Source organism: Leucopleurus acutus (assembly GCF_964270905.1).
Source record: "Leucopleurus acutus genome assembly, chromosome: 1".
Taxonomy (NCBI): domain Eukaryota; kingdom Metazoa; phylum Chordata; class Mammalia; order Artiodactyla; family Delphinidae; genus Leucopleurus; species Leucopleurus acutus.
The window spans coordinates 75211095-75232263 of record NC_139142.1 but is presented as its reverse complement, the minus strand read 5'-3'; the positions used below and the strand labels follow the sequence as shown (position 1 = coordinate 75232263).

Sequence of the window (21169 nt, the reverse complement as noted above, 5' to 3'; positions counted from 1 at the left end):
TATGAGTTCTTGTTTAAGGTCTGTTTTTCCTGGCAGACTGTGAGCTCTGTAAGGACAGGGACTGTGTCTATCTTGTTCAGCACCAGCTAGGCACAGTGTGAATATGTAGTAAGAGCTCAAAAAAATACATTAACACTAACTGCTTCCACCTAGTAAGTGATAAATACAACGCTGTCAATACTAACTGATAAAAAGTAAAGATGGAATTTAAACAGGATTTCCTAGAGACAGCTCTCCTGTGCTTGCTCTCACACAGTTGCTGGGCCCTCTACTAAACCAAAATTCACCTCCCCCTTTCACTCAAGTCACCTGGGTAGGTGTAGAGGTCAGTGTAACTGCAGGCTTCAGTGGGGGCCCTGTGGCCCCAGGGTTTCCAGCAGGAGCTGAACCCTTAACTGGCTGTAGGACCAGCTGCTTTACTGGTCGGCTGGGCTGGACAATGCGCTGAACAGTAGCCTGGTTCCCAGGGACCTTGGCGGCCAACACTGTATTACCAGAGACAATGGAAACACCAGGTCGAAGGGGAGTGCCGGTTAGCACTTTGGTAAAAGTGACTTTTCCACCATTGGCTGTGCCAGCCACGAGGGGCTGAGCTGTGCTGGTGATACCTTGGGCCTGAATTTGTGCCACGTGGGCACCAGTGACTGAGGAGCTGGGTGGGGCCTTAAGGATAACAATCTTAGGGGCTGACTGAGGTGGCTGCCCTCCAGCACTACTGGAGGGAACAGCTGTGGCAGAGACACCCATGAAAGGATTCCCTTGGCTCAGGATCTCCTGGCTCTTGGAGACCTGCAAAAGTCCTGACGTTGGCGTCGGTGTCTGTAAGACAGGTGGGGCTGGCTGCTCTTGGCTGACGGGCTGAGTGGTATAATCATGCAAGGTTAAAGATTCTGGAGCTGGAGCTGTCGATTCTTTGGGAAGTTCTGTGGGGGCTGTTTCCTCTGGTGGGGGGACCAAGTCACTTGCTGATGAATTCCCCACATCACCACCTCCACCATCCTGGTTCATCTGATCCAAGGAGTCCAGAGAGCTTGGCAGTCCAAGGGCTTCCTCAATAGGGTCTTGTGTAACCTGATTGAAGCTGTCATCAGTAAGAGAGTCCAGGCCAAATAAATTTGGGTCATCAAACAGATCCATGATGGGGTCTGCCATCTTGGGAAAGCAATGGGGGTTACTTCCCCAAGGTTTAGGGAGGGAAGGGGAGGGGGGGTAATGGCTCTCCCCTCCCCTCCCCTATTAAGAAAAAAATGTACACAATGGAAGAGGACTACTCTTCAGGTAAAGAGGCAAGAAACAAGTGCATGTCAGATTGTCCTGACCTTCATGGAGCAAGATGGCTAGGTCTTCAGAGGAAGATGGTGGAACTCCTGTTGTAGGAAGACAAATGACAAATAAGCAAAGTAGGTGACCTCAGGGAAAATTTCTAGCCTTAATATCAAATAGCATCAAAATAATAAGAGAAGAGGGAAATGTGAGGTAATCTGAGGACAGAGACACAGCGGAAAGAACATCCACATTTCTGCTTTAAAACTAAAACTAAAAAAGAAACAATCCAACGCCCTTTTGGGGCTCTTACACACTTTGAAGCTTCTGTCTGTCAAGATCATTCAGCTATCTCTGTCCATTTCTTTTAATAATTATCATTCTTAGGTAGAGATCAGGAAATTTAACATTCATTCACCTTCTATTTCAGGTTCGTAAGTTGACAGAACTTAACAATATACCAGCAATACTTCAGTGAATATAGCTAAAGGCTTCTGGATATACTGTATTTTGTAAGTTTCCCTTGTATTTTAGATACTTTTACTTACTACTGGCAAAAATAACCACCTTTAACCAAGCTTATAGTATAATCTTACCCAGGAAGTTTCACAAACTTCATTCTACCTAACCTATCAATGAATCGATACGTAGTGTTTCTGTTATGACGTCCCCTCCCCACTTGCTCATATTTAAGATCAAAAACTTCCTTTGCAAGAGATTCAAAGAATTCTACAATTTCATTCTAGTTTATATTCCCAACTTTCAGTCTCATCACTTCCTATGCTCTCATCACTTCCCATATATACCCTACATTCCAGTCCAACTAGAAAATACAGTTCCCTTAATGACATTCCTATCTGCATGACTTTGCCTATTATGCTGTAGTTTCTTCCTGGAACATCCCCACCACGCTCCTCCCAAACTTCTCTTCCAGCTAAAATTTCTGACACCCTCAAAGGTCTTCTACTCCACAAGGTGAGCCCTGAACCTCCATAAGGTGAGCAATTTTTGATGACTTGGTCCGTTCACCTTCTTTAAATATCCACAGTGTTGTCTGCACCTTACTTAAAGCACTTATATTTAACATTTTATTAAAATGGTAAGTTTCTTGTCCATTTCCTCTGAAGGCCCAAAAGGTTCTTTTGTGCAAATTATAAAAAGCTGCCTACTCAAGATACTTGTTTGCCATCTGCTGGAAAACTGTCATACTAAACATATTATCTATGATGATAGTGAACACCTGCAATGCACACCTTGCACAACCCTGCATGGTGGCCCAGCTCCTCTTTCCCCGAGAAAGAAGAGTTTCTGAATGGTGGGGACCACGTCTTATTCATCTGTGGATCCCTAAAGAACCAGAAGAATATCACATACACAATAGCTACTCAAAAAAAATTTAATGAATTAAAGTATTTGCTTGCAGTGTCTGGAATGAACCATTCAGTCCTTAGAGAAACTAACTGTTATTCCCTGATTCCAAGATGAGACAGCAGAATACTTCCTATCTTGAAAAACTGTCCTACAAATAACTGAAATTATGTTTACTAAATCCACATCTGGGGCTTTAAGTTCATAAAATGCTGGGAAAAGGAAAAACTAAGACAAGGAATTATAAGTACATCACCACCTAACTGAACTATATGAAAGTGTAGTATCTGCTCTTTGTATATGATATCAATATTTGTCAATCCAGAAAAGCCTTGCTTGATAACACCATTTCTCCTAACTTTTAGAAGATATCAGAGGAGAAATTTGTCAGTGACACAGTACAGACTTGACTGAAGAAGGCTCTTCCACACAACCCCCAAACTTTTTTTCCCCTTTTCTTAACCCATTCCAGTTATCCTTGTAAAACAATATAATGTGGGTAAGTAGCCCAGAAAATCAGACATAGATAAGAGACTCATCAGTAGTTGGCACATCAGTCAAAATTACAAAGCATACGTGGCATCTCCACCAATGTTAAACAAGATCTTCCTAGCTTCAGTAATTGTATACCCTTCACATCTCAACCAGGGTCCGTATCACTTCCCACTCCTGGTTAAACTATTCCACTAGCTCATTCCAGCCTCTCCTATCTAACACCTGCCCCAAAGTAACTCAAAATGGTGATCTGAAGAGTTATGGATAGGACTTCCCTGGTGGCACAGTGGTTAAGAATCCGCCTGCCAATGCAGGGGACACGGGTGCGAGCCCTGGTCCGGGAAGATTCCACATGCTGCGGAGCAACTAAGCCCATGTGCCACAATTACTGAGCCTGTGCTCTAGAGCCCGTGAGCCACAACCACTGAGCCCGTGTGCCACAACTATTGAAGCCCACACACCTAGAGCCCTGCTCCGCAACAAGAGAAGCCACCGCAATGAAGAGTAGCCCCCGCTCGCCACAACTAGAGAAGAGCCTGCATGCAGCAACGAAGACCCAATGCAGCCATAAATAAATAAATAATTTTTTAAAGTTATGGGTATTTCTTAATTTAATGAAAATCTACTCAATAATTTTATCGATTTTCTCAACACTACCATCAGCTGTTTTCTAGTTATGCCCTACTTTGCCACCTATTATCTTTCACCTCCTATTCACTGTCAGAGAAGTTACACTAAATATCTAACAGTTAAGTGTCACAAAAAAACTACAGTGAGGGCTTCCCTGGTGGCGCAGTGGTTGAGAGTCCACTTGCCGATGCAGGGGACACGGGTTCGTACCCCGGTCTGGGAGGATCCTACATGCCGCGGAGCGGCTGGGTCTGTGAGCCATGGCCGCTGAGCCTGAGCATCCGGAGCCTGTGCTCCGCAACGGGAGAGGCCACAACAGTGAGAAGCCTGCATACCGCAAAAAAATAAAAACTAAAAATATAAAAACTACAGTGAAAGTTTGCACTAACTAAAAGTTTATGCTGATAATAGTTTATAACCTGCCTTTTCTTCCATGGGGTATTTTGTCCTTTCCAGGACTCCTTGCTATTTATTCACCCAAATGCTCTTCCTTCCCTCCCTCCACAACAGACCAACGTCAGAGAGAGAGAGAGAGAGATCTCATTTTTTAATGGGAGAAACGAGGCTAATAGCTTCTGAAATATTTCCTTACTTCCATATGACTCAAGTATAAGTTTTTAAAGATCAATGCACTTATCATTTATCTCCCTTCCCAATTTTTGGGCCAAATTTCTGCTTCTCCTGGGTCAGTCGGGGCCCAATAATTTAAAAACCTCACCACTGACTTAATGCCACAGCATCAAGTCACACTACTTCTCAGTCCCATTCCATCAACTCACCTCTACTGACCTAATTCATCTTGTACAATTTTTTTAATCCTAGTCTCCAGCTTCTTTTTTAACTCACATCTTTAAGTTGTCCTTGACTCTCAAAAGAATAAACCTTCTCCAAACATATCTCCAACTTTCTTCACCCCTCCTTCTGTTCCTACTTACGGGTTATCCTGGCTATACCCATGTCTGGCCTACTCTACCAAGTTCATCTACCCCATGGTAGATGAGCTTGGTAGAATTCTCTTTCCATGGTTCAAACCCTGGTAATAAAAATAAACAGATGTTGGACTTCCCCAGTGGCACAATGGTTAAGAATCCCCCTGCCAATATAGGGGACACGGGTTCGAGCCCTGGTCCGGGAAGATACCACATGCCACGGAACAACTGAGCCGGTGCGCCACAACTACTGAGTCTGCACTCTAGAGCCCGTGAGCCACAACTACTGAAGCCCGTGTGCCTAAAGCTTGTGCTCCGGAACAAGAGAAGCCACCTCAACGTGAAGTAGTCCCTGCTCACTGCAACTACAGAAAGCCTGTGTGCAGCAACGAAGACCCAATGCAGCCAAATATAAATAAATAAATAAATTTATTAAATAAATAGATGTTAAGCACTCAAATATACAAAACCCTTAATATATCCCTAAGTAAAGCAACTGCCTAGATAAAGAAATCATAGCAAACTTTAATCATATTGAGAATGAAAGGCAAGTCTTCACCTACCACTGCCCCAAAGAGGAACATATGTATATGCTCAAAAGGAAAGACAGAGAGCTTGATGGTTGCACTTAATCACTTTCCATAATTCCAAACTAATGAGTAGACTAACGACAGAAAATCTTGGGTGGGAGGGAGGGAGTGGGGGAGAAGTAGAACTAACTAGTAAGTTAAGGTTAAAATCCAAGGCCACCCATCTAAAACTTCCAAATAACAAGCCAGAGGAATTCTTCATATAAAGCCCTTCCATCTCATCGTCTTCTTTAAGGAGAAACTACTCCCTTTCCTTGAAATAAATATAAACTGATGTTGTTTTGCAGCTTTATCATCTTTAATGTAGTTCTTCTGGGTTTTCTTAGAAACCTAGAGTCCCAACTCTCCTGTTCTTATTTTAACGTGTCTCCCTACCCTTGCCCATTTCAATAACAACTTGTGGGTCCAATCATAAAAGACTTAGTTTTAATTCTACTCTATACTTTTCCATCTCAATTTCCCCATACCTTTCAACAAAGCAGTGATTCTCAACTGGGAGATGGAAGGTATGCAAAGTTTGAAAATGTGCATTCGGTGTTATAATTTTATATTTGTCAAATGGAAAAGGAAAACATCTCATTGTTTAGGTTATTTATACTCAATAAAACTGGACAACATGGGTAGGGGTGGGGGGCAGAAAAAGAAGTATGCCTGGTTTGGAAGGATTATCGACATCTCTGTGATGGGGTAAGATTTCTTATGGTCTCTCAAAAGGGAGTTTATCATATTGTTTATGACGGATGAGAAACACTGCAACAGAAATTAGTCCAGCTGTCTAAGACATAAAATTATATAAACTGAACTACAGACATCCATTCTCCCTTTACAGATTTCTCTGTACTATCCATCCTCTTAGAAGATAACAGATGAATGCCATATTGACAAAAACTGATCTTTTCTGGGGGGTTAACATGCACTTTTAGAAAGTAGCAGCCATGCCCACTTAACCTCTAACTGCTCAAAGAACAAACTATTTTACTTCAAAGTATTAATCTTGTTATTGGAAACTGTATCCTTTCAAGAGGATCAGCATAGGCAGGCAGGCAGACATAAACACGATATGGAAACAAGATGGGTAGAAGCAGTCTGAAAAAACCCCTTGAAAATAAAATAAATCAGAAGGCTTAAAATGAAAATCACCAACATAATTTTAAAAGAGGAGGATTTAAAAACTGTATCATGGAGACATTTGTGAAACCCAAAGGGTCTCAAATCTTACAAAGAAATGGGAAATAAACATCCAAGGTGAACAGAATCACAATTTAGGGTCAGCAAAGGATCAGGATGGAGGGACACAGACCATAAGAAATAGAGCTATTAACTTGGAGCCACTCAGGAGATTCTCCTCACGAAGGTCGAGATCCTAGGCCATTTTCTCTATCTTCACCATTCTCAATTCCAAATGTGTGGCTACTCTGTTTTTGTTTTCCCAATTACAGAAAAAAGCACTCAAACCTCAATCAGGAGTATGGACATTTGGGGCAAACATGGCTGGTAAAGTGAGTCCTTCTGAATAAACAGGGAAAGCAAAATAGGCAACTATGAATGCTAAAAGCATGGTCGTATGTTCAAGGGGTAAAGGAGAAACTACAGAAATTATATGTACTCATGTGGAAGGGAAGGGGCAAGGTAAGGAAGTGCGGGGTTGACGGAGAGGGAGACGCGACTGGGGGCGGGGGTGGCGGGGACCCGGGTACAGTACCTGCTCAAACTGCCAGGGCTGGTGCCAGTAAGGCCCACACAGCAGAGGAGGGCGATGTCGGGCAACTGGAGCCCCCAAAATGGAGGTGAGGTACATGCTCTTGAGGGAGTGAGCTAGCGGGGTGCCCTCCAGGGTGGGGATGGCCAAGACGGGAAGATGCGGGGTGGGGGGGTGTGGATGCCCGGGTGGGAGCAATGTGAGGGTGGAAGCTACAGGCGGGAAGGCCCGACTAGCCCTTAAGTAGAAAAAGAGCTGTGCCTCACCCCAGCAAGGTAAGAGAGGTGCCTTTACCTGCAGCGGCCGTGGGGGGCCGGTTCGCCCCTCTCGCTGTCTCTCCAGCACCAGTTCCCCCTCCTCCAGCGCAGCCTAACTTCATGCTCCTGCCCGCCCCGCGTCCTCATTGGCTAAACTCCACTGCCACTCACCACAGCGGCAAACACGCAAAACAGCGCAGTGGGCGGGACTAGACAGAGCTTCCCCCTCCCCCGCCACCGCGGGGTTAGGTTGAGAGCGCACGGAGAGGCCTATCCGGTTTCCAGGGCCGAAGCGAAGCCTGCAGCTTGCTTGAAAAAAAAAAAGGAGCCTGGCCAGCAGAACCGTCTCAAGCTGCGGGAAACTAGTCCTGGCGATTAAATTCCCCCACCACCTACACTGTTTTCTGCACACCAAAGAGCGTAAACTCGGGAGGGAGGGTTCCACACTAGGCCAACTCCGCCTCCCTCTGAATCCCCTGCCTTCTAGCAGCACTGTCAACTCCTCTGCTGTAGTGACTGCACCTTCTCCCACGACCCATTAAAAGGGGCCAAATCTTCCGTCCATCATGGGAGTGAGTCAGCCCAATTGCTGGAACATGGGGCCTTTTACTCTTAAAAGATAAAGCGCTCTCTCTGCCACAAGCCAAACTGCATTCTTGATAGCAATGAAAAACAGCCATGAGACGTGTAGAGGAAACTCTTAAGTAGCTCTGAAGTTCAGTCTTGCTAAAGTGTAAATCACAAAGAAGAAATCAGAGGGAGATAAGATTGAAGGTATAGGTAAGGGCCAGACCCTTCAAGGAAAAAGCCTTGAATGCCATGTTAAAGCATTTTCTTCTAGGTGGATGAGGAGCCACTGAAACATGGAACGACATAATCAGAAATGCATTTTAGTTGGCTAACTCTTGCTGTTTGATAGAGAATAGATTTGGGGGCTGATGTAACAGAGGACACAGAAGTAGTCAGGGGGCTGCTGTGGTAGTCCAGAAAAGAGTTGTATTGTGGATGCTTGCTGATTTTTTTTCCTGCTTCCCCCTTCCTATATTGGGAGAATAGCACAAGGTTAAAAGTCTTCAATGGAAGAATGGATCTTAATCCCCACTATAGAGCTGGGATGGGTGGGTGGGGGTACTGAAATGAGGGGCAGAGTCCCCTGTCTTCCTGTCGGAGAAGAAGTACGCACATGACCTAGCCTAGTCTAAGTGGACACTGCTGTGGAAAACCTTGACTTTGCAGTGGTAATACAAAGATCCAGAACCAACCAGTTAGACAATATTCAGCAATGTCAGACACTGGAATTCTGCAGCATCATAGACTGTTCAGTGCCATGATCCTGGCCACGTTCTCCATGTTTCCAACTTCCCTTGGTTTCAGATCATTTTCTAAATCAGATTCTCTAGCATTCCCACTGATTTTGTGAGCCACACAATATCCTTCGAATATGTTCCCCTTCTGCTTAAGTTAGCCAAAAGATGATTTCTGTTGTTTGCAACCAACAAGATGATTAGAGCCTGAATCATAGCAATGTGGTTCAAAAGGTAATGATGGGAAGGAAAGGCCAGAATGGAATAATACTTAGGGGATAAAAATGGGTAAAACCTAGAGTTTACAGGGAAAGATGAGTTCAGCCATGTTTAGTCTGAGTTACCTATAGCATGTTAAGTAGTGATATTCAATAAAAGGTTGGATTATAAATATAAAAGTTGCCTTGGTGACAGAGTTATCAGTATCAAAATAGTAGTTTTAAGAGTGGAGATTACCCAGGTAATTACTCTGGGTAATCAGAGCTAGTATATGAAACACTGCACCAATACTGTTGGGGAGACAACAGAGAATGTGAGGGGTCTGTGAAGAACTGGATGTCCATTCCAAAGAGAGCAGCTGCTATTCAGCTCTAGTTAAGTGTTGCCATATGGAAACACACATCCAAGACTGAAAGAGAACTTCAGGTTTTTCAAAAGCCAGAAATACAGAGTTTTATGTAAATCTTCTGGGTTTTAAATGCAGACAACTAATTTTTTTTAATGTTTTAAACACTATGCATTAGAAAAAACACTTAGCTGGAAACCCCCAAATTTGAGATTTTCGGTGTAGGGTGAAAAAAGCTAAAGAGGAACCCAAGAGAACATCAGGATTTAAGAATCAGAATAAGCCACACCTACTAAGCAGGTAGAGAAGGCAAAGCTAGAGAAGCAGAGAGTGCAATATCACCGAAGCAAAGACAGTAGAGTGTTGCTGAGGGAAAGAGTGATCAATTGCATTGAACAAAGCAAAAATGTCCAATAATATAAGAACTTTAAAATGTCCATTGGATTTAATGCATCTCTACTTTTCACTGTCAAGCTAAGAGTAACCAGTCCCATATGAGCTTTCATAGTACTTTTGTTAAGTACTCTTTGGGGATAATTATCTTCTACGTCGTATTTTAGTTATATTTGTATGTGGAGGTATGATGAGCTTAAAGTCAGAGGGATCTGGGTTCAAATTTCTGTCCCACTAAGTAAATAAACCTTTCTGAGTCTAGTTCATTCCTCTGTACATAGGGGGCTCAAATTACAGGGCCATTAATGAGGATTAATGAAACATCTCGCACACTTCTTGGTATGTAACCACTATTTCTAGGAGGTACTCAACGAATGTTGCTGGATAGACTATTTAGAAAAAACTTTTTCCCAGTGTCTCTACCTACCTTGGAGATGCTAGGCAGCCTTAGAGGGAATCACCACCCACATGAATGGCCTTCAAAATAATTCATTAATTTCAGCAGGCTAATATCTACTGAGTTTGAATATGCACTGTAGCCCTTGCTTCCTCTACATTAAATCTAATTTACAGCAAACAGGAATAACTATATTTATTTTTATTTTTTTTTGCGGTACGCGGGCCTGTCACTGTTGCAGCCTCTCCCGTTGCAGAGCACAGGCTCTGGACACGCAGGCTCAGCGGCCATGGCTCACGGGCCCAGCCGCTCTGCGGCATGTGGGATTTTCCCGGACCGGGGCACGAACCCGCGTCCCCTGCATCGGCAGGCAGACTCTCAACCACTGCGCCACCAGGGAAGCCCCAAGAATAACTATACTTTAGATTCTAGCGTCTAAAGATCATGTTCAACTAACCGGCTTCAGTCAGCCTAACCTGCTATAGATGTTCTAAGTCACTAGCATCCAACTTTGAGTTGTGAGAGACCTAAATTAAAACTCTCAGGGCACCAAGGAAGGGTCATAAAGATTTCAGAAACACCCCTGCCGCCCAAACACTTTTTTCGAACAGCTTCCAGAACACCACACTTTTCTGATTTTCATTCTACCTCTCTGGCCAATTCTCCTTTGCTATTCTTCTCCTCTACCAGCCTTTAATTGTTGAAGTTCACCAAGCTTTGGTCCTAGGCCTTCTTTTTTTTTCATTCTATACTTTCTTTTCAAGAATGTCTAATTCACGTACAAGGTCTCAATTCATTATTTTCTTCAACAAACTATCTATATACTTACGTCTCTCATTTATATCTCTGGGCAAGACGTCTGAACTCCAGGCCTGTTTATTCACTTGCTTACCCAATAGCTCTTCCTGGTAGTCTCTCCAGTCTCCCTGGCTGACCCACTCGTCCAACTCTCCCTATAAGAGGCTTATTACCTCAAGGAGACTGATTCCTTGGTAGTCTCCTCCATCCACACCACCACGCGCGCACACACACAGAGGATAATCATCCTCCAGCATCTCCTATTCAGTCATGACTGTAGAGACCAGAAACTCTCTTCCTTACCACCCCTATCCAATATTTTAAAATCCTACCTTTACCTCCTAAACATCCCTCAAATCCATCCACTTCTGCCCCTACTACCATTCTGGATCCATTTACCATCCTCACTTCCCTGGACTATTGCAATCGCCTTCTAACTGGTTCCCCATCGATTTTGCCTATTTAATTCTTACTCATCCTTCAAAGCTCATTTCAACATCGTCATTTCAAAGAAAAGCTTTCCCTGAGCTCCCAGACAAAAAACAGCCAAACTTGTTGAATGTACATTACGTACCTGGCCCTCTTCTAAACAATGAAAATGCATCAGCAGTTTCAATTTTCTTAAACTTGAAATAACTATATTTTACAGATGAGGAAACTGAGGCACAGAAAGATAAGCAATTTGCCCAACATTCCACGGCTAATGAAAAGTGGTACCAGATTCAAATTTAGGCAATGTGGCTTCTGAAGTCACATTCTTTTTTTTTTTTTTTTTTGCGGTACGCGGGCCTCTCACTGTTGTGGCCTCTCCCGTTGTGGAGCACAGGCTCCGACGCACAGGCTCAGCGGCCATGGCTTACGGACCCAGCCGCTCCGCGGCATGTGGGATCTTCCCGGAGCGGGGCACGAACCCGTGTCCCCTGCATCGGCAGGCGGACTCTCAACCACTGCGCCACCAGGGAAGCCCTGAAGTCACACTCTTAACCACCCAGCTATACTATGGTGTAGCCTACATGCCCCTATTACAAATTCTCTTGTAACATCCATAATTTCTCTTTTGTAGTAGCCTGAATAACATTATATAATTCATTGTTTGATATCCATCCTCCCCCACCCCCATTATTAGAATGCAAGTTGCACAAGGGCAAGGCCTGTGTATGACTTATTACAATATTTCCTTGGCTTATCAGGTGGTAAAAGGCACTCAGTGTACTTCTGTGAAGGAATGCATTTTCAACTTCCAGCCAAAGGTGTGTGGTAGTGGGGCTGTGGAGGGGTAATGCGGAGCTATCTGACCAAAACCAAGGGCTTCTCCAGACTGCTGAGATAGTAAACAGGCAGTGGCACATTTCCTACCAGAAACATTCAGAAGAGGCATCACAACATCTTAAGCATCTTCACTTTTTAGTACCTGTAGCAGACACAGCTTTCAGGTATAGTAAAAGAAGCTGCATCTAATACACATAAAAGACTATTTTCTATAGTGTGGTAATTACTATTGAAAGCAATGAAATTTTAGTTATCTCCTTTAGGCTTGGGACCATAAAGCCTCAGTGGTGACCAATTTGAAACTATGGCAAGAAGTGAATGGATGAAACCATACCCATATGACTCAAAAATAGGGCATGGATTCACTCTTAAGTCAGCCTCATTGTAGATTTTTTTCCAGTAAAACTCTGGAGTTTTGGTCTAAGTCTGAAGACAGAATGTAAGAACCTAATTTTTAACGATCACTGGGGTCAAGTTAGACTGGATCTGGAGAAGTTCCTCTTCACTGGCACATGTTCACCAAGGTGAAAATAACAGTCTAGGTTCTAGATGAGGAATATCTAACTGGATTAATATATCTACCTTGTGTGACACCACTTTTGGACATCCAGCGTAAATAATGATATACATAATTTTTTTTTACTGAGGTAATACTGGTTTATAATGTTACATAAATTTCATGTGTACAACATTATTTTTCTACTTCTGTATACACTACAGCGTGCTCACCACCACAAAGTTACTTTCCATCCATTGCCATACAGTTGATCCCCTTTGCCCATTTTGCCCTCCCGCCATAATATATATATTTTAGGTAACAGAGTCCTGTTCCTCTTTATGCTCTCCCACACCACCCTCGCATGCCCTACTTTAATTGGGCCAAGTATACATATATTTTTTCAGCCTAACAGAAAAATATAAATATTTACTTATTTTTTTTGGGGGGGGGGGCCACGCTGCATGGCTTGCACAATGTTCCCCGACCAGGGATTGAACCTGGGCCGCAGCAGTGAAAACCGGGAATCCTAACCACTAGGCCACTAGGGAACTCTTAATTATTTATGAGGGATTGTTTTCACTGCAACATTTATGCTAAAAAATGTATGTGTGGCTGGGGGGAGAAACACTGTTATTATCACACTTGTGCCTCTAGGCACAAAAAGTGACTCAGCGACATGGGACTGATGAAAATTCAGTTGGCTAGTTTGACTTGCATTGGCTAAAAAATTGAGTTATTTGCAAGACTGACAAAGTGATTTTCCTCTGTAGAGCTTGAAATATTTCACATAATCTTATCTTCAAAATAACTAAGTTAAATAAAAGAAACTATTCCTTTTTTTTTTTCCTTTTAACAGACAGAAATACAAAGACAAAAAGAAATTTTACATTCTCAAGGTTCTACAACTGCTAAAGACACAGCTTTAACAGGCTATGGAATGCCTACTCGCCTAATGTTGTGGTCAAAGACAGTTCTCCTCCAGGGGTCAGCACTGAATTTCTAAATGTAGCGAGACGATAATGAATGAGGCTTTGAAGTCTGACAGATCAGAGTCCTACTCCTGGTTAAATGATCTAACCTCACTGTCTTATTTTTTCTCTTCTGTAAAATGAAAGTAACATCACATACATTTCCAGGGTTATTGTGAAGATTAAAAGATAATGTACAATGTTTGGCACACAGTAGGCAAATAAAAAGTTTATTATTCCCTGTCCAATAATTTAAAAACAGTACCACTAAAGGTTTCTCTCAAAGCAAAATTACTCCTTAGAGGTTTGGCTGAGCTGATCTGCTAAGCAGAATGGTGGGATACTAAAATAGATGCAAAAGTTTCATAATTAGAATAGCAGGACTGCTGGGCAGGATCAAAGGACTAGTACTACTGTGCTGAGAAAGCAGTATAACCCTTTAACCTCAAAACCACGGAACAGACTTCAACCAGCACGGTGGCTAGGCCAACAGGCAGGTAATTCAATTAATCATTTTTTGTGTTTGTATGAACGATGCCAGTGTCTGAATACTCCATTAACTTCACAATGCCTGCCTGTGGGAACTTACAGTTCTCCAAATGACTAGGCTGTCCCTTGGTAGCTCACATGCCCAGACCCAGGTACCTCAACTTTTGACTCCCATGACTTTCAGGAAAGCAGTGAATGGAAGTGACCACTACCCATATATATTTAATTCCTCAAGGAAAAGGTCCCCCCAGCAGGAGGCATACCTGAAAAACAGGCAGAAGCACTACACTTTATAGAAGAACTAATGTGTAAATAAACAAAGAATGACTGGGTACTGAGTGGAAGCAATGAAGAATAAAACACTGGGGACTTCCCTGGTGGCACAGTGGTTAAGAATCCACCTGCCGGGCTTCCCTGGTGGCGCAGTGGTTGAGAGTCCGCCTGCCGATGCAGGGGACACGGGTTCGTGCCCCGCTCCGGGAAGATCCCACATGCCGCAGAGCGGCTGGGCCCGTGAGCCATGGCCACTGAGCCTGTGCGTCCAGAGCCTGTGCTCCACAACGGGAGAGGCCACAGCAGTGAGAGGCCCAAGTACCGCAAAAAAAAAAAAAAGAATCCGCCTGCCAATGCAGGGAACACGGGTTCAAGCCCTGGTCCGGGAACATCCCACATGCTGCAGAGCAACTAAGTTCGTGCGCCACAACTACTGAAGCCCGCGTGCCTAGAGCCCGTGCTCCGCAACAAGAGAAGCCACCACAATGAGAAGCCCGCGCACCGCAGCAAAGAGTAGCCCCCACTCAGTGCAACCAGAGAAAGCCCACACGCAGCAACGAAGACCCAACGCAGCCAAAAATAAATTAATTAATTAATTATTTTTTTTAAAAAAAGAATAAAACACTGAAAGTTCAGTGTTCATGCAACTTGGTAGCTCCTATTCAAAAATCCTGAAAAATCTTCCCAGTCATTCAGTTTATTTAGATGGATATATCCCTGATATACATCTGATACCTGTAATAAAACATGAAAATCATAGAATATGTGAAGTATGACTTTCATGTTCTATTACAAAACTGTATTATGATTTGGTTCTAAGTAGGCAGCCAAACTACTGAAATCACTGGTTTCTTCTAGAACCAAAGAGAAATTCCCATATTACTAATGGGACTGGGTACTTCAGAATACCCATGTCCCAAAGGAATAATCCCTAAAGATATAATGTATCCCCAAAGTATGCAGTGGAGGAAAAAAAGGAGGCAGGATATTCCAAAGGTTTCTCTAATGACCATGAGAGACAATTTAAGAAACCCCAAAGACTTTACAGGTCTTGAATATCCTTCCTATCAGGTGAAATTAAGAATTCAGTTAATACATATTCTTTCTCAGAGAGTTACTGATATAGTTTTAGGAGAACTACAAAACAAAACAAAAAGGTGTTGTTATTACAGAGTTACTAATTACTGGAATATTGGGACATTGCCTAAAGGATTAGAACTATCAGATTTAGGGTGCTGACATACAGTGGAGGAAAGAAGCACAGTTCTCTTATTATCTAGTAATTTCAGTAGTATGTCATTTAATTACTTTTTTAAAATGAAATAAAGTCTGAAAATACCAAATAAAAAGAAGCCATACACAATAAATTTCTCTGGAAATGTACTGAAGGAATAAAATCAGGAATGGTTCATTCTTTCAGTTACGAAGCCAATCTTTTCTTAAAAATTACACATAAGTGTAAGTAATGTTTAAAATCCTTGGTTTAATGTTGAAATATTTTTGTACTTTTATTTGAACATGTTCTGGGAACTCTTTTCAAACAAACTAGTGAGAATATACTTGGAAAGTCTGAATAGGAAGAGGCTAGAACATTGTCTAGGCTTCCTACACCGCTCTACTGCTTGGAATACATTCCTGGATTCATCCCTGCTGAAGGTGAATGCAAAGAAATTACCTATGCCAGTCTTTCTGTTTACGCTAGGCTTTTGATGATCATGTAATGTACATTTGTGGGTAGAAATTAAGTGCTTTATTTTTAAAAGTCTCCTGCTGCGATCTGAAAGCAAGAATTAACACATTTTAAAGTTGAGCATTTTGCTTCATGCGTCATTCAACAACCAAGGGTCTAGTGAAGGATAGAAAGTGACCGGTGACAAAAGGGCAAAAGAAATGTTACCTATTGAAGAGCTTAATGAGAAATCTCAGAGACTACAAAGAGGTGGACTTATTTTGCAATACAGAGACAATGAAAATCTTCAAGACAATATGAATTAGTTTTTTAGGCAAAAAACAGAGCCAAATTACAACTTCATACACGTGTACACACAACACAAAACAGAGGTTAATGCTGGGGGAAGGTTATCCAGGATAAAATTCAAAATGTAATAAATGGTTAAATAAACCTTTAGGCAACAGTAAATGGTTCATACAACGGCTTTGTTATATAGAAATACAACTGTTGGGACCTCCCTGGCAGTCCAGTGGTTAAGACTCCACGCTTCCACTGCAGGGGATGCGGGTTCAATCCCTGGTCGGGGAACTAAGATCTCACATGCCGCTCTGTGCGGTCCAAAAAAAACCCAAAAAACAAAAAACAGAAATACAACTGTTAACTCGGGTATTAGGCACCAAAGGAAGTATACCTTGAAAATTAGGATCTCTGCATTCTTAAACGGCCTCAAGACAGATGCAAAAAGGGACAATGTAAGTGAATTAAAACAAAAGGCAAAGTGAACAAAATTGTAACAGAAGGATGAAAGGAAGAGCACCAACTCTGTGAGAAAGAGAATAAATAATTAATTAAAGAGCAGATACAAAAAGTTAAACTGAGTAAGATATGAAATGATAGTCTATCAATGGACTGAATGCTAAAAGTAAAATAGTAAATACTAAGTTGGTTACAGTAGTGCAAGGGTAGGTCGAGCAAAGACCTACAGATTAGGGGCTGGCTCGAATGCAACTCCAGAAGTGGAGTGACTTCTAGGGGTGAAGGTAGAGGGTCCAGAAAAATATTTGTCTTCTGTTTATCCTTTAGGTATTAGGCTAAACCTAAGCTCAGAAGATAGCTTAACGCTTGCAGGACTGTGGACAAACAATATCTTCAAAGCATTTAGTATTCATCTGAACATTGTGAAGATGTTACAGTCCTTCCACAGATGAGAATATCAAATCTCATTCTTTCAGTAAGCAAGCACAGTGCTTGGCATCCACAAATTAATCTTAAGAGGTAGTTTTGCCCAGAAATACCGCACCCTTTCCAAAGGAGATGTGTACAATGGTTTCTTTTAAAGACTAAGCCCCATCGTCATCCTACCTTACCTTCAAAAACTCAACTCTTCACATAAAATGGCAAATTTTTCTTGTTACAAGCAAAACTCTGAAGTGGTCGTTACCACAATACCAATGGGAGAGGCCACAACAGTGAGAGGGCCGCGCACCGCAAAAAAAAAAAAAAAAAAAAAAAGGCCACATGCACAGTATAGATCACACATGGGGAAGGTGACAACCGTGCAAGTACCCATGCACTGCTCCATCAAATCCCTTATCCCAATCCACTACTCTTTTACTACTGCCTTTTTTGTTTGTTTGTTTGTTGTTGTTTTGCGGTAAGCGGGCCTCTCACTGTCGTGGCCTCTCCCGTTGCGGAGCACAGGTTCCGGATGCGCAGGCTCAGCTGCCATGGCTCACGGGCCTAGCTGCTCCGTGGCATGTGGGATCTTCCCGGACCGGGCCACGAACCCGTGTCCGCTGCATCTGCAGGCGGACTCTAAACCACTGCGCCACCAGGGAAGCCCACTACTGCAGTTTTAAACCTTCCCCCAAGCCTGTCTTTACACACACAGCTACTCTCTCTTTGGCCAATATCCTTCATCTTGCCTTGCAGACCCACTGGCATACCGCTCTTGCGACCTGACTTCTCAAATGAAAAATGTTGTTTTCCTTGTCGTAATTTTTCTTTTAAGGGGTGGGATAATCCAAAATACTTGGAATGAGAAGCTTCCCTTATTCTGGCCCTAAGAGGCTGACCATAGTTTGTTCTGACAACTATTTGTTGATTAATAGAAAAGAAATTCCTAAGCAGAAGACGTTATCTAATGAACTAAGAGAGAACGTTATTCAAATCACAAACTCACCTTCTAGCACCTAAAGTGCCCCACACCAGATAGGACCTCACATGATTCTAAGGATAACCAGTTAGAGAATCCCCGACTGAACTGACAGGTTCAGAACAACATGAAGAGTAAACAATCTGTGGATGCTAATGTGATGGTAGGGTGTAGTAGACAGATAATGCAGCTCCTCTGGTGTTTGGGGCGCTCCACTGTGTCTATTCTTTAAAAGAAAAAGACATCAAGTTCTAAGTCTTCGACTTCTGGTTCCCTGTGCTCATTGAAAAGAGATTGGCTCACCAAACATCTATACACCACATTCACCTCTTCCTTGAAGACCTTAATCATTTAGGACTGACCCTTAAAAGGTAGGAGCTGCTGCATTTGCACAGCTGCTGCAATGGCAGGGAAATTTCCTGCGACACTAGAGCCAGGTAAATAAAGAAATTGCATTCGCTCCGAGGTAGGGGGAGGGGTCTTCTGGCACTGAAGAGTTTACATAATGCAACAGAAAACCAGTGAGCTCTGCAGACTTGTCAATGGAAATGCAAGGCTTGAGCTTCTCTCTTCCCACATCTGAACACGTCCAAAAGCCTGCTCTGCTCTCCCAAAGATCCACAGAAATTACACCTAAGAATGTAAAACAATCTGCACAGGCTCACCCCATGCTCTCTTACCCACCTTTATTGCTAAAATGCAAAAAAAAAAAAAAAAAAGGAAGAAAAAAATCCCTAACCTCCCACTTCTGAGTCCAAAGTATGGAGTAACCAAACGGAGCCGGGGAGTTTTCCCTCCTCTGAAGGGGAAAAGAGAACAAGGAGCTGCCTCAAATCTACACGATACCCAGCAATGCAATGACAAGCCCTAAAAACTTCACAGGGGCCGGCGCAGCCCCGTTCGCGGCTCGGCCCGACTCGGGCCCCTCGGCCCGGCAGCCGCCCTCTCCCCCGGCCTCTCACAAAGGAGAATGGTTCAGTCCAGAGCATCACCCAGCACCTGATCCCTTACAACTGGGGGACGGGCAGAGGGCGGGGGCGCGAGGAGGAGAATGAGTTATGGAAGCCAATTCTAAGAGCCTCAGCTTTTGCAAAGACTCTTGGACCAGCACTGAGCGGCGGGCGTGAGCGGAAAGCCTACCTGAACAAGTCCTGATGCTTCCTTTCCAGCCAGCGTTTCAATTCACCCTTTCGGAGAACAAGGCGCCTTCCGGCGGAGCATGGCCAGCCCTCGGCTCAATCTAGCTTGCTAGTAGTCCATTCTCCCTCGCTCCGCCCAACTACGCTCCCACCCACCAATGGCAGGGCCTACGCCCCGCCTCTTCCAGCAGGGTAGTGTGAGTACTATCCAGGAAGTCTCTTGAGGGTGGGAGGGCCTAAAAGGCTGAGGCAACCACAAATATGCCTGATTGAAAATAAAATTTGGCGGTAGGTCGGCTCTGACGGCTCTCAGTTCACGGACTTTCAGATCTCTCGGCATCTTTTCTTGATCCCCGCCGTTGGGGGCGCTCTAAACGAAAACAACGTTTAGTTACCTGTTTCTGGGAAGCCATCTTGGATCGGGCTGGTGCCTTAGGGCGGGGAGGAGGAAGGAGTGCTTAAGGAATTTGAAGTCCCTTTCGGCGTTCTGTCGGACTACTTAGGTGCAGCCCCCATGTACTGTCCTTTAGATGATCAGAGTATCCCTCAGTCACGATGGAGAGAAAATCTGGAATAGTGCTGAATGCGCTTGGAGGCAGCCCCCACCCTCTCTCTCATACGAGGGAAGCGATCTTGACCAAATCAAAGAAGCAAAAATGCATTCTCGGAATGAGTAGATTTTCCGAGTTCCTGGGATAATCCTCTGGAGACACCTCACTCCTCAGGATATCAGCATAAGATCAACCTAGGTTATGCATCTATTCTAGATGCTTCTAATCCTTATGCTTCACGTGCAAGGTTTCCAGTATTCTTTGACGGTACAGAGTACTGCTAGTCAGTTGGAAATGAACAGGATTCAGGGAAGAATTTCAACTTTTTTTTTTTTTTAAAGGCCTAAGTTCATCAATAGACCCAAACTACCTGTGACTACAGATAGAGAGCAGAAGTCTTAAAGGTGAAATTATATGCAAGGAGGAGGGGCATTAAGAGACTGCCTTAGAAACATTGGCTGCAGAGTAATGTTCTAATAACTGCGTTTAAATTGTTAATAATTTTAGTGTAGGTGAAATTCTCTTGCCCTCAATGAGATTTTTCCCGTGTTTTTTAGTTTAAATCTCTACTGCTATTACAACTTGCTACAAGAAGTTTTTATTTTTTTGAATTATTGAGTGAAGGGAATCTTTCCGTATCATTAAAGGAATTTCTCAAGGAGTAACATTTGCATGGTCATACATGGGAGCTCAGAGACCTTAAGGAGTCACACGAATCAGTATTTTATCACAGAAGTGATTAAACTTGGCCAAATACATTTCTCTGTATATTGAACAAAATCTGTTGGCCAAATTAAACTTGATGTTAGTATTAGGACTTACCAGAACAATATATCTGTCTGTAAATGCGTAGACAGATATGATCTTAATTACTAAGTTTCTAGAATGAGAACCTATTATCCTTCTGCTTATTTGATACAAAATAAACCTACTATCTAAAGAACCAGTTAATAAGCATTACAGAAAGGGGAATGGGTGTGCCTGCTATCCTCAATGATCTATAAATAGTAATGATTTAGACTGCTATAAATATGACTTCCAATAGTCCTGGCCTTCAAAAACCAACCAACACCCATATTATCTTATAACTACGATTCTTCACATGGGAGTGGGAGATCCACTTTCTATAATTCTTCATGACCATTTCATTCAGAACATCAGCAATGATCAACACAGGTCATGAATTTGCCCAGGTACTTCTGTTTCTCATGCTTCCCTAAAATTGGTGAAATACCTGAGTATAGAAGGTTATCAGTGGTTTGGATAAAATAACTGGATGTGCGATTCAGATCAAAAAGATACACTCTAAAATATCAAAATGGTAACCTTTAATGACTCTGAAAGCAGCAGCTCTAGGCAGAATGCTATCTCTGATCAGTGCTCTGATTCATCCCAATCACTAAAGGTTTTTTTGGTTGGTAAAGGAAAACTCCTGTACAGAAACTATTAAGTTATATTTACTTTAG

The 21169-nt window shown here is 42.9% G+C and overlaps 1 protein-coding gene across 7 annotated transcripts in view; it reads right to left on the bottom strand.

The window, feature by feature from the left end:
• CHD8 (chromodomain helicase DNA binding protein 8) overlaps window positions 1-19217 on the bottom strand; it is a 56569-nt gene extending 37352 nt beyond the window's left edge. For 4 of the 7 annotated variants that reach the window (XM_082854955.1, XM_082854959.1, XM_082854960.1 and 1 more), the window contains exons 1-2: window positions 7269-7349; window positions 310-1367 (exon numbers count right to left, since the gene is read on the bottom strand). In XM_082854955.1, coding sequence (XP_082711081.1) covers window positions 310-1152 — 843 coding nt within the window. In that variant the 5' untranslated portion in view covers window positions 1153-1367; window positions 7269-7349. Of the gene's footprint in view, window positions 1-309; window positions 1609-7268; window positions 7350-19153 lie in introns of those variants that run through there. The other 3 variants (XM_082854961.1, XM_082854957.1, XM_082854956.1) reach the window with 3 other exon arrangements.
• Window positions 19218-21169: the final 1952 nt, after the last annotated feature.